Source organism: Physeter macrocephalus, chromosome 14 (assembly GCF_002837175.3).
Source record: "Physeter macrocephalus isolate SW-GA chromosome 14, ASM283717v5, whole genome shotgun sequence".
NCBI classification, from domain to species: domain Eukaryota; kingdom Metazoa; phylum Chordata; class Mammalia; order Artiodactyla; family Physeteridae; genus Physeter; species Physeter macrocephalus.
In genome coordinates this window covers 3,516,560-3,530,005 of record NC_041227.1, presented here as the reverse complement: position 1 = coordinate 3,530,005, position 13,446 = coordinate 3,516,560, and the positions used below count along the sequence as shown (strand labels likewise).

The window sequence follows — 13,446 nt, the reverse complement described above, 5'->3', positions numbered from 1 at the left end:
GTTGTTTTTCCCTTGCTGCTTTTAATATTTGTTCTTTGTATTTAATTTTTGATAGTTTGATTAATATGTGTCTTGGTGTGTTTCTCCTTGGATTTATCCTGTATGGGACTCTCTGCGCTTCCTGGACTTGATTAACTATTTCCTTTCCCATATTCAGGAAGTTTTCAACTATAATCTCTTCAAAGATTTTCTCAGTCCCTTTCTTTTTCTCTTCTAAGGTTTTACTTTGAATTGACTTACAGTTTTTGGCCTATGCATTGATTTTTATTGGCTTTGGCCAATCAAGAACTCCACAGAGTATTGAGGAAGACTGGTCTAAAGGTAAATGAAAGCCTTGCGCTTGGAAAGACAATATTGTTTTTTGACAAGCACGCCCCTGGGGAGGAGGTGGTTTTGCATTGGGCCTGCTCTGAGTCAGATCCAATGCAGACAGCCTTGCAGTGGGCACTTCAGGGAACCAGCGACAGGTCAAATGATGACAGCTCTTTGGGAATGAAGCCTGTTCCCCTCCCTCCAGTGGCTGCCAGGCCCCTGGTTTTCAGCAGAAAACAGACTGCTTCAAGGCTGCTGCCAAGCGGGAGAAAGGGCCAGGGGAGAAAGGGACAGAGTAAAACATTCTTCCTGAGAGTCATCCAGTTTTCCTTGAATAAAGATTCCCTGTGTTGCTGCCACCCTTTGGTTAATTTACAGAGTTCTGAAAAAGTTGACTCTGATGATTTTGCAGTTTTCTCGTTGCTTTTATAGAGAGAATTTTCTACTGTCTTCACTGCTGTCACTCCACAAAGGTCTTTCTTTTTAAACAGTTATTTTGATATAAGGAAGCTATCTTGATGATTAAAAATAAAATACAGCAAAAAAACCGAAATTAATAAGTAAAATCCATTCCTGGCATCTCTCTGCCGATTTATAAGAAGATTATAAATACTTACAAAGTTAGACGCAAACACATACACAGATATATTTATATATAAAACGTACATACTTTCCTACAAGTTGCTTGTCTTAGCAACATGTCATGTCTGTCTTTTTGTCCCTCAGTAATGTGTATACCACTGTTTTTAGGTTCATGATAGCTTCACGGTATTCAGATGATACAGACGCGCCATAATTTAACACATGCTGTCTTGTCGTATTTCGGCTGTGTTTAATTTCTTTCTCCGTAAATGAGGCCGCGTGAACACCCTCTTATGTGTGTTTTGTGTGCTTGTCCCATTTGTTTTGGGAGCAGACTCTTGGAAGTGGGATTTCTGGCCCCAAAGGTAGGATCACAAGTGTGGTTGGGGGCCTTTGGGGGAGAGGGTGGCTTGTTCCCATCGTCAGGACAGGAAGGTCTCCTGGCCTCTGTTTCTCAGTGTCACATCCTGCTCTGGATCCCCTGCTCATTTAGATTAATTCCACCGGTTGTGTAGGAGTGTCACTCAACTTCATGAAAAGCCCTCACTTTAAGCTGTTTGTCTGGAAGTTTCCCTTTTTGACTTTTAAGGAGCCAAACCTGTTAACCTTCTGATAGCTTGGGGAAGACCGTCAGCCCGGGCGTTTTCATCGTGGCCCTACTGGGTGCCATGTTGTGCTCTTAGGGCCTGGATGAATAAACAGAGGAGAATTACTTGCTCTTAGCACAGAGATTTCCTGTGGAGTGAATTCTCATTACATCTAGAAATCTCTGATGAAAGGGTCTTTCTCTCAGTTAAGAACAAATATGCTTAAAGTTTGTAATGACAAGTATGCTGAGACATTTGCAGTAGGCTTAAAGACATTCTTTATCAAAAGCGAAAAAGATGAAACGACATTCAGTGTAGTTTCATGGTTAGCATATTACAGCTGTCTAAAAATGGCAATCCTTCTCGCCACCTATCAGACCTTTGACATTCACGAAGGATTTGTCCTGAGACCTCTGAGACCCCCTCAGTTCATAAATGCCAGTTTAGCTTTCAGTTTCCCCCAGACCATGCAGTAGAGATCAACAGAAAAATGCATGTGACTGCCTTAGGCTTTCATGATTCTATAAATACGGGACTCTAGTCATGTATAAAGCTATTAAAACAAAATCGGGCTGGAGTCCTGGCTGAAATGGCTGTGGGGGTCATTATTTTTCTCTTTGTCTCTAATAAAACACACAGCAAACAAGTTCATATTAGAAGCTCAAGCCTCAGTCAAGTCCAATTTTTTTACGTCTTACTTTATCCCAGACTTCTGTCACACTGTCACCTTACTAGACATTTCTCGCTTTGTGTTCCTGTAGCCACAGTAGGAATGGGCTTTCTTTGGGGAGCCATTATTCTTAAGGAATAAAGTTTCCCTCCACCTGTGGGGTTGACCTCATGGGATGATGGTCTGAGCCCCTGGGATTTAAACCCATGCCCTAGTAAAAGCGCAAAACCACACGCCACAGAACCGCAGTCTGCGTCGTGCTCCGGAGTTCCCTGCCCGTTATCAGCACGTGCGCTCGCCGGGGGGCAGGTAAGGACTCTGCTCTTCACGCAGCTCCATGCCGTTGCCTTTTCTGCCCGTGAATGCGGCCAGCCCCCTTTTCTGCTCCTCAGTACGTTTAAACGTCGTTCCTTAAGCCCTTACGCGCACACCGATGTCACTCTGCCGCTTCTGGACGTGTGTAGGACTAAAAGTCAATGTCAGCCTTCTAGACCCTGAACCAGGCTCACTCAGCCGTGTTCCTTGACAACCTGCTGCGTCAGCACTGTCCCAGGACCCAGGAGAACAGACTGTTGTCGAACTTCAAAGCTAGTGGAGGAGATGGAGGATAAACTGGTGAACAAGAAAGAGACCAGATAGGGAGGAGTTAATCGGGTGGGTGATGGCGATCGGAGGACCCATGGGGCCTCTCTGAGGGCAGGGCTCAAGGCCAGCGGCGTGATTCAGGAGGTGGCCGGCCCTGGATGGTCCAGGCGGAGCAGGGAGGTCGGCGTGGGAAAGACATGGTGCAGAGACCCTGAGTTGGGATCTTGCAGGAATGGAAGAGGACCCACGTGGCCACAGGGTCACAGGCAGAGGGGAGGGGGGGGGACGGGCCACCATGGGTGAAGCAACTGTAATTTATGATCTGCACCCGGGCCCTTCTGAAAGAAAACGTGGTGCTATTAGTAATCGCTCTGGGGCAAAGGGTGTCGATCGGGACTGTCTCTGGAGACCCCGGATGCGTGAACGATCCCCCATCCGTGGAAGGCGTGGTCGTGCGTGGGCCTTGGTGAAGGGAGGTGCGTTGCCTGCCGTTCGCTGGAGGGTGTCACAGCTGCCCGACGTGCCCGCGTGGCTCTGGTCCGGGCTCTTTCCTGCAGGAGGGTGGGAAGTGCTGGCTGTGCCGGCAGCTAGTGCCTCCCTGACACCCGCTTCTCCTAGGAACGCTGCCGAGGAAGTGCAAGAAGGAGCTCCTGGCGGTGAAACTGAGGAACCGGCCCAGCAAGCAGGAACTGGAAGACCGCAATATCTTCCCCAGGAGGACGGCTGAAGAGAGGCAGGAGATCCGGCAGCAGATTGAGATGAAACTCTCCAAGTAAGTGGCGTGTGGACACAGCGGGGGCTGGTCCCGGCCCTGCAGCCCAGCCCCTCGGCTGTCCCACCTTCCCCACCGTGCGCTGTCCTGGCTCCAAACGCAGTGCCCGGGGCGGGGTTTCCCAGCCTCGCCGCTGTCGACGCCTGGGGCCAGATGGCTTTTCACCGCGGGGGGGGCCATCGAGGCGCTGTCGGATGCCTGGCAGCCTCCCTGGCCTCCGCAGGCTGCACGCCCCTGTGACAACCGACACTGTCCCCAGCCATCGCCCGATCCCCCCCGGGGGCCACTCTTCCCCGTGGAGAAGCACGGGTTATAGAAGCCCAGCAAGGCCTATGGTGTGGACAAGCTCCGGGGGGCTGCCGGTGCCGCTGGTCTGGGGCACCCCCCTGCCCTCTGGAGGAGCGAGGGCCGGAAGCAGGGGCTCCCGATGTTGGGGCCGGATGACTCCGACGGGGCCGTCCTGTGCACCGTAGGCCATTTAGCAGCCTCCCTGGCCTCTACCCTGGGGAGGCTCACAGCCCCTCAGCCTGCCCCCCATGGTGACGACCAAAAGTGTCTGCAGTTACTGCCAAGTGTCCCCTGGGGGATGGAGCCATCTCCCAGCCGAGGACCCCTGATCCGAAGGTCGCCCTGGGCTTCTTCTCCAGGTGGTGTCTCCTCTGCCCGAGGCCCAGGGCTCCGCGTCCCGGGTGGACGGGCCCTCGTTTCTGCTCTCTGCCGGGGAGCTTGGGCCCCTGTGTTGCCACCCTCCGAAATCCTTTGGGTTTTTTTTTGAGAGCGGAGGGCAATGAGTGTGAGGGGGTGAAGCCCAGTGCCCAGATGCTGTGATTCTGTGGGCCTCGGTTTTCTTACCTATAAAATGGGGATGATGCCAGCTGCGGGATCACGGTGGAGGAGGGGTGGGCTCAGCATGGCGCACATTTCTGCAGGCAGCGGGGCTCCCCAGCTGGGGTCCTGAGGGCTTGGAATCACCTAGCCCTGCTCTGTGCTGACGTGCCGGGGGACCTTGGACCGGCGGCCTTACCTCCCCAGGTCTTGGTTTTCTCGTCTATAAAGGGGGGTGCTGATGCCCTCAAGGTCACCGAATTTGGGGGGAGATTCCGTAAGGAAGGCGTCTGGCCGAGCCCTGGCACAAAGGAGGTGCTCAGTAAGTCGGTGCTCACCATGGCTGGTGGGGCCTGGGAGCCGGGTCCTCAGCCCCTCCCCCCGCATCGGCTCTGAACCCAGACTAGGGAGGAGCTTTTTAAAATACAGATGGATGGGCCCCACCCCGACCTGACCAGTCTCTGGGCTGAGAGGGGGATTTTAACGAATTCCCTGATATGAACGGGTTGAGGGGGCCTCTCCGGGTTGGACGTTCTTATTAGCCCGATTGCAGTGAGATTGTCAGCCCACCACGCACTTATCGCTCTGTGTCTGGTCATTCAGCAAAGGCTTATTTTACTCAAATTAGGGGCAGGCAGGCGCCGTGGCCGTTGCTAGAGATACACTTGTGGGTAATGAGGGAGAGAGCTCCCCTGAGCTCCATATTCCCGGAGAGCATCCTCAGACCTCTTCCTGTGTGGCTGGTACCCACTCTGGGGCTTTGTACAGACCAGATGGGTGCTCAGTAATTGCATATGGGTGGGAAGGAAGGAGGGGTGGAAACACAGGTGCATCGATCTCATGGCCAAGGGGATATGCTGGCAGATCGAGCTTGGTGTCCGTGTTGCATATCTCACGGATGGGATATGCACCATCGCGGGAGGCGTGGTTTCCTCTCGTTTCTAATGAGATTGAACTTTGTTTTCAGTGTTTATCAGCTGCCTTGTTTCTTTTCAGTTCCTTTCATGTACATTACCTGCAGTTTTCTTTATCTTAATGACTTGAGGATTTTACTCTGGAAATTGCAGCTTCCGGTCTTTTCCAGGACTACGAATTACACCTCTTCTCCCTCTTCAGGACTGGTATTGTCACTTTGTTCATGCTTTCCTTTGATATGCGCAAGTTTTTTATTTTTAAAGTTTATCAGATCATCGATCATATACTTCAGGTGTCAGCAGACTTCTTCTGTGAAGAGTCAGATACCGAATATTTCTGGCTCTGTGGATCCTACTGTGTCTGCTGTGACCACACGACTCTGTCATCACACTAACGCATGGCCAATGCGTGGTGAGTGAGTGCGGCTACATGCCATGCAACTTTATGTACAAACATAAACGGCAGCCCACGGGGCAAAGTTTCCTGGGCCCTGATACACTTTACGGTCCATATTATTTGTGCCATGTTTTAAAACATCCTTCCCTGCCCGAAAGTCAAAAGAATGATGTTTACACGGATTATTTTTGCAGTTGTCATCTAATTATGCCAAGCGATAATGGTTTTCTATTTGCTAAACAAACCAACTTCTCTTTCAAGATAGGATATTAAGTGAATTAAAGAAAAAAAAATAGTAAACATTGTAGTATATGTGATTCAAGGATAGCAAAATGGTCGTGGTGGTGCTTGGCTTAAGAGAACTCTGGGGGCCCCACTCCTGTCTCCCAGTGCAGCCGGAAGGTGGGAAATGGTGGGGTGCTGGGAAACCTCAAAGGACCCCAAACACAGGCCCTGGACTGTTCCTCACAGAATCTATAACCCATTTTAAACCTTGGATTAAAACATAGTAACTCCTTGGACGTTTGTCACCATGTTTAAAAACGGAAAAGCGACCCCAGAATTAGACACGAAGAGAGCGTGGTTGAGAAGTCACATCCCAGGCGGGCAGACGTAGCCTTCCTGGCCGGCCCAGTTTGTTTCCCCTGCAGAAATGGTTTAATTGGATCCTTTGTCTTTGTTTTGCCTCCCTTCAGAGATTCTTCTGCCATCACTTGCTGAATAATTCAGCCTCTGGTTGCTGTGGCAACACGCCATTCACTGTATCCTGAAGTGCAGTTGGTGTTTTCGTGTTGTGTGTTTTTAAAAGTTTCCGGACCCTTACTCTTTTATCTTTTGGGCGCCCCTAGGGCTTTTCTGGATGAAGTGGTCATGGCCTCCCCTGACTCTGTCTGCTCTGGGGATTTGCATGAAGTCGGAGCCAGCTTGGGAGTAAAGGAGGGGTACAGCCCCGTGGTCACGGTCACCCCTTTCTATATGGGAGCCCAGCCCACCTTTATGGCGTGCGTAAACAAATCCGCAGAGCATTACAGACCCACAGCTCCCGTGCCTCACACCGTGGGCATGTTCTAGAAATTACTGTCTTGCTTCAGTTGGGTTGTGTGCACGCCATTTAAGGATGCCCGACAGCTTTCTCTTTTATTATTATTATCATATAAGCTTCAGGTGTCCAGCATTGTAATTAGACATCTGTCTACACTACAGAGTGATCAAGTGACAACTTTCCCTTTTAAGTGTGGACCCCGTACAGTATGTTTTGCTTCCTTTCCCTCATTTCATTTAATCTTTACCGGAACCGATAAAGTAGGTGTTATCATCATCTCCATTTTACAGATGAGAAAACTAAGGCTTGACGAGAGAGGTTAAGGAACTTGCCCAGGGTCACACAGCTCAGAGGAGGCGGGCTAGGAGTCAGGCGATGGGTGCCCTCAGAACCCCCAGGCCTGGGTGGCAGGGGAAGCAGAGCTCTGGGGGCCTGGCTTATCTAAGTCTCTGCTTTGCGTTTTCTCATGCTGGCGTGGCTTCCATCAGGGGACATTCAGGCCTCCAGCCAATGCCCTGGGCTTCTGTGCAAAGCAGTCCATGCCTGTGTTGGCGGGAGCCGGAGGGGATGCAAATATTCTCCCACCCCCCCCACCCCCGGAACAGTGCGGTTAGCGAGCAGAGACTCTCGGCCGACCACAGGCTTTGCGGAAACGTAGACAAGTAGGTTCGAATCCCAGGCTTTCCGTCACAGCGGTGTGGGTTTGGGCCAGCACGGCCTTCTCTGAATCTCCCCCTGGTTTGTAAATTCAACACCGTGGCAGTACCTTCCTCCTGGGGCCCCTTTGGAAGTTTAGTTCCTGGACAGACAGGTGAAAGTGCATCCCTGCAGGAGGCGCTCAGGGGGGTGGAGCTGCTGCTGTTTGGTCCTGGCTGGATGTACTTGGGCTAGTTGTCACCTGGGCAGGGGCAGAGGCTGCCCAGCAGGCCAGGCCAGGGTAGGGAGCTGCTGTAGAAGCGGCGCCTGGAGGGCCAAGGTCTGTTAGCGTCGTCGTTGATGTCAGTACATTGTTGTTCTCCTCCGTGACTGTGGTGTTTTTTGCCCGGCAGGCACCTCTGGAGTGATGCACAACCTTCTGTTAAGTCTCCCTTGGGGCGTCCTCTGCTGTGGGACCGCATGTGAGAAGCTGATCAATGCTCAGTAGCGTCCTCCAGGAGCTGGTAGTTAGCACGTTAACACAGGCGTTAAATGCACGTGCGTTAAATGACCCTGCAGCCGGTCCCTTTGTACGTTTTGTTCTCCCACATCCAGAACAGGCTGCCGCCACTCAGGCCTCCGGGAAACAAATTCCCAGGAAAAAGTGTTCTGTGCTGTTGCTCCCTTGCCCCGTGCTTGCCTTGAAATCTGCGGAATTTTAAGGAGGAGGCTTGATGCTTTTAAGGATGGAGATGGAGATTGGCACTCTTATAATCAGCACTGTGAACCGAGCATTAGCCGTGGTACTTTCTTTCTGCTGAAGGTGTCAGGAAAGCTGGGGCACGGTGCAGGGTCTCAGTTCTGTGGACACAGGGTTTAGAAAATACAGAAACCGTACTTTTTCTGGGCTTAGCAGGAAGAAAATGGCCTAATTTTAATGGCTGCAAAGGAAGCTGCTCCTTTGGGAAGTGTTGAGGCGTCATCGTAGCGGGTGGGGGATTGCATAATAACAGATGTTGATAAATATTTGCTGCTTTTCCTCTTCCCGACCTGCGGTGCCGGGTGGGAGCCCAGCTCCTCCTGCGTGACTTGAATCCTGCCCCAGAGGCACCATCTAAGGAGGGACAGAGAAGTGTGGTTATTAATCATGGTCGTTGCTACCATGTATTCAGTGTCTTCTGTGTACCAGCTTCCTGCTAAGCGTTTCATGCGTATTACCTCCTTGGAGCCTTGCGAGAGCTCTCTGCGGTAGGTGCTATTAATGGTCCTATTTTTCAGATGAGGATAACTGGCTCAGAACAGTGCAGTCATTTGCCTGTGCTCACACAGCGGGAAATATGGGGTGCGGGGGTAATTGGTCACCCAGTGCACGCCAGTTCCAACATCAGTGCATCCATCCAAATCACCAGGGAGCTTTGTGAAAGCACAGATTCCCAGGCCCCACCCCAAATCTCTTGAACAGGAATCTGTATTTTAACAGAGCCCTTCTTCTAAGTGTCACTGCTGCTTTAGGCTGCACTGTGTCCCCTTCCTTGTCACCCTTGGAAGACCATTCTTGGAGGCCTCAGGATCAAAATAAGCTGTACTTCTGTGTAGCAGCTGTCTGTCAGTATCTTAAGGAGAATGCACATTTTGTAGTTAATTGTGTGTGCCTTTTTGCCTTGGCCACCAGGAAGCTCAGAGCCAAGTATGCAGATACCTGTCACAAGTGTGTTGTCTCGTTTGGGTTGTGTGTCTGTGTTTGATCTTTTGTTGTATGGCCTTTGTCTTAATTTCCTCAACTCTTTTTTTTTTTTTTTTTTTGGAAAGAAGGAGTCTCACATTTATTGATCATACTGTGTTCTAACTCTTTCACCTATGTTACATTTGTTCATGGTTACAAGAAACCTAAGATATAGGCATTACAACAGGCTCTTGCCATTTGATGATTCAACGTTGGAGGTTTTGCCTATTTGCCAGTAACTCCAAACATGTAGGAGTTGAAATTTTTCTAAAGCATTTACATGAAACTGATGCCCACGTGGAGGCTGAGGTCGTGGAGGCTGAGGTCGTGGAGGGAGTGATTGTGAGTGAGACAGGGTTATTGGTGAGCATCTCTGTTTCAGTTCGAGTTTGCTTTTGTCACCTCTCTTTCTGTCTGCTGTAGTTCTCCAGAAGTGCTTCAGTAGTTTCCTTTTTTTTAAATTGAAGTATAGATGATTTACAATATTGCATTAGTTACAGGTGTACAGCGTAGTGATTCTGCATTTTTGAGATTATACTCCATTATAGGTTATTACAAGATAATGGGTATAATTCCCTGTGCTATACAGTATATCTTTGCTGCTTATCTATTTTATGTATAGTAATTTGTATCTGTTAATCTCATACGCCGAATTTGTCCCTCCCCCTTTTCCTCTCCCCTTTGGTAACCACAAGTTTGTTTTCTATGTCTGTGAGTCTGTTTCTGTTTTGTATACATATTCATTTGTATTATTTTTTGGATTCGTATATACATGATATCATATAGTACTTGTCTTTCTCTGTCTGACTTATTTCACTAAGGATAATATCATCTCTAGGTCCATCCATGTTGCCGCAAATGGCAGTTTTTCATTCTTTTTTATGGCTGCTTAATATTCCGTGTGTGTGTATGTACATATACCTTAAGCCAGTTGTCTGTTGATGGACACTCAGGTTGTTTCCATGTCTTGGCTACTGTAAATAGTGCTGCTGTGAACATTGGGGTGCATGTATCTTTTCAAAGTAGTGTTTTCGTTTCTTTCGGATTTATACCCAGGAGTGGAATTGCTGGTCATGTGATAGTTCTATTTTTAATTTTTTAAGGAACCTCCACACTGTTCTTCATAGTGGCTGAACCAATTTACATTCCCACCAACAGTGTGGGAGGGTTCCCTTTTCTTCACACCCTCTCCAGCATTTGTTATATGTAGACTTTTTGATGATGGCCATTCTGACTGGTGTGAGGTGATACCTCACTGTAGTTTTGATTTTCATTTCTCTAATTATTAGCGATGTTGAGCATCTTTTCATGTGCCTGTTGGCCATCTGTATGTCTTCTTTGGAGAAATGTCTAGTTAGGTCTTCTGCCCATTTTTTCTATTGGATTGTTTGGTTTTTGGATATTGAATTGTCCGAGCTGTTTGTAGATTTTGGAGATTAACCTCTTGTCAGTCACATCATTTGCAAATATTTTCTCCCATTCGGTAGGTTGTCTTTTTGTTTTATTGATGGTTTCCTTTGCTGTGCAAACACTTTTAAGTTTAATTAGGTCCCATCTGTTTATTTTTGCATTTATTTCTTTTGCCTTAGGAGATTGATCCAAGAAAATAATGCTACAATTTATGTCAAAGAGTGTTCTGCCTATGTTCTCTCCTAGGAGTTTTATGGTTTCAGGTCTTACATTTAGGTCTTTAAACCATTTTGAGTTTATTTTTGTATGTGGTGTGAGGGAATGTTCTAATCTCATTGATTTACATGTGGCTGCCCAGTTTTCCAGCACCACTTACTGAAAAGACTGTCTTTTCTCCATTGTATACCCTTGCCTCCTTTGTCATAGATTAATTGACCGTAGGTGTGTGCGTTTATTTCTGGGCTCTCCATTCTGTTCCATTCATCCATATGTCTGTTTTTCGTGGCAGTAGCACTCTGTTTGATTACCATAGCTTTGTAGTATAGTCTGAAGTCTGGGAGGGTTGTGCCTCCTGCTTTGTCCTTTTTTCCTCAGGATTGCTTTAATTTGCTCAACTCTTAACTTTATCTCTAGGGGGTATATATATTTTTCTATACATGATTTCAAACCCATTTCTCACTTTTAACTATAAAAATGTAAGTAAAAATACATATTTTTTTATGGAGGCCCTCTTAGCATGCATAAGATTTTGCCATCTAACATCATGTCAGAAGGGTTTTCCATTCTTTTACATAGGATTCAAATGTTCATTTTTAATAGTGGTCTAGTGTGTTAAGGAGGGGACAGACCTACCAGCTTTGCTTTTCCCTCCCACAATCAACAGACTTTTAGTTTGCCTCAAAATCTTTCCTTTTAAAATAAAACTACATGTAATGCTTATTTTCACACATCAGTGTTTTTTTTTTCTTTTTATGGATTATTTACATGAGCAACATTTCCAGAAATGATAAAAGAGGAGGAGGAAAATGCATTGAATTAGATGATGTCATCATTCAAGAATGAAAACCAGTTGTCAGCAGAACCCAGCAGATCAGTGGGTAACAGCCTGGAATTTGTGGTTCAGGAGGGAGGGAGCAAAATTTCTTAACAAATACATGAAAATAATTCGGCTTCACTAGTAACTACAGACATTAAAAAATTCATAGTAACAAAGAACCTTTCATCCCCAATTAAAATGACAATAAAACTTTAAAATATTATTTTTTAATATTTTAAGTTATATTTTATGAATGTAAATACTGATAATGATCTAAGAATATCCCACCCTAGTGAGGTGGCGGTTTCCATGCCATCCCATTGCTGGCAGCCATGTGACTTGAAAATAACTGGGCAGGTGAAGAGCCAGGATGACAATTTGCACATTTTAACCCAACGCTCTGCTTCTGGGAGTTTATATTCAGGGATTTAGAAGGAGAAGCAGCATATGCTGTGACGGTTAGTGTTAGTCCCAGAGGACTTTGTGTCTGCGGGGGCCCCCCTTAGTGTCTCTGGGGACAGAGGGTCAGGACACAGTGTGACAGCCGAGAATCTCCATCCTCCAGATGGGCTGCAGGTGGGGCAGGTCTGTTGCAGGTCCTGAGGACGTTACACGCTGCGACGTGGGGACAGTGTTCTGCAGAAGCTGTCGTTCAGGCTTTGAAGGGGCCAGCCGGGGGTGGGCTTGGTCTCAGGGGGCCTTCGTTCTGCTGTGAACTTGTACCCAAACCTGTGCGGATGATAGCTCTCACTTCCACGGAAGTGTCCTTTGGTAAACTTCAGGCAGGTGGAGGGGGGAGAGCCAGCTTCTGACCCAGGTTTCACGACAACATGAACAGCAGCGAATGGGACAGACTGGCCCTGACTGCAGGCTGGGCACCGAGCTGCTTGTGTCTCTAGCCGGACCGCAGTGCTGGGCAGGATTGGTCTTCCCTGCTGGGTCCCAGTGTCTTTGGTGGAGCAGCCAGACTGGGGGTTCCAGAGCCCTCGCTCTACCCGTGCCCCGCCCCGGGAGCATCTCATCTTCCACAGAAGCACAGAGAGCACGTGACGCACTACGGTTCAATCCACTTCCTGGTACATCGGAACTAACGCGTGAGTAACAGCCGCATCGTCCGCTGGTCCTTTGCCTGCTTCAGCGTCGGCAGCCCTGGAACCTTCCCTCTGTGTTCCACGCGGTGTGGGGTCCTGTACGCGTGCCACGGCATCAGTCCCTCGTAGACCCTCCGATGCCCACGCTGCAGCCTCACCTCGGATGCAGGACGTGACACTCCTAGGTCAGGGCCTGGTGCGGCCACCCCCGACTTGTATAATAACAGCTGTTACTGCCGAACCTGAAGTTCCTTGCAGATTTTGCCTCCTACCCCTCGGTTTATGCACGGTTGCCGTGACGTAAGAGGGTGTTGTAAATGACTTATGGGGGAGGTCGAGACCGCGGGAGCAGGCCTGCTTTCTCTTGCAGCATCGCATCTCACGCCCTTGCACGTCTCCTGGGGCGCAGAAGCCCCGGCACAAACCTCGGGTCCCTGCAGAGCGCAGGGGCTGGGTGCTGGGGAGCAGAGGTGGAAAGACAGGCTCAGAGGTGCATCATGTCTAATAAAATATGTGCAAGATGGACGTATGAATCAGCCATGGAAGCGGAGGGTCTAGGAGGGAGCGATGAATCCGGCAGGAGGGAGGAAGAGTTGGGGTGCAGGCATCAGAGAGGGGGTGACGTGGCACGCGGTCTTGAGGGCTCGATACGTGTCGGCCCGCCTGACAGCTGGAGCGCAAGGATGTCCCAGGCAGAGAGCAGCCGCAAGGAAGTCCCGCGGCCTGAACCCGCATCGCCCTCTGGAGAACGTGGTGTGGCTGTGAAGGGCTGGGGCGAGCGGGGGCAGGGCGGAGGCTGCAGGGCTGCAGGGCCAGGTGGTGGGGCACCTTCCTAGCTCCTGGTCCGCACGTGGCTGCCTCTGG

At 49.2% G+C, this 13,446-nt stretch overlaps 1 protein-coding gene across 2 annotated transcripts in view; it reads left to right on the top strand.

Moving 5' to 3' along the window:
- PHACTR3 (phosphatase and actin regulator 3) overlaps window positions 1–13,446 on the top strand; it is a 202,827-nt gene that overhangs the window by 164,052 nt on the left and 25,329 nt on the right. For both annotated transcript variants that reach the window (XM_028499893.2, XM_055090152.1), the window contains one exon: window positions 3,355–3,508. In XM_028499893.2, coding sequence (XP_028355694.1) covers window positions 3,355–3,508 — 154 coding nt within the window. The remainder of the gene's footprint in view (window positions 1–3,354; window positions 3,509–13,446) is intronic.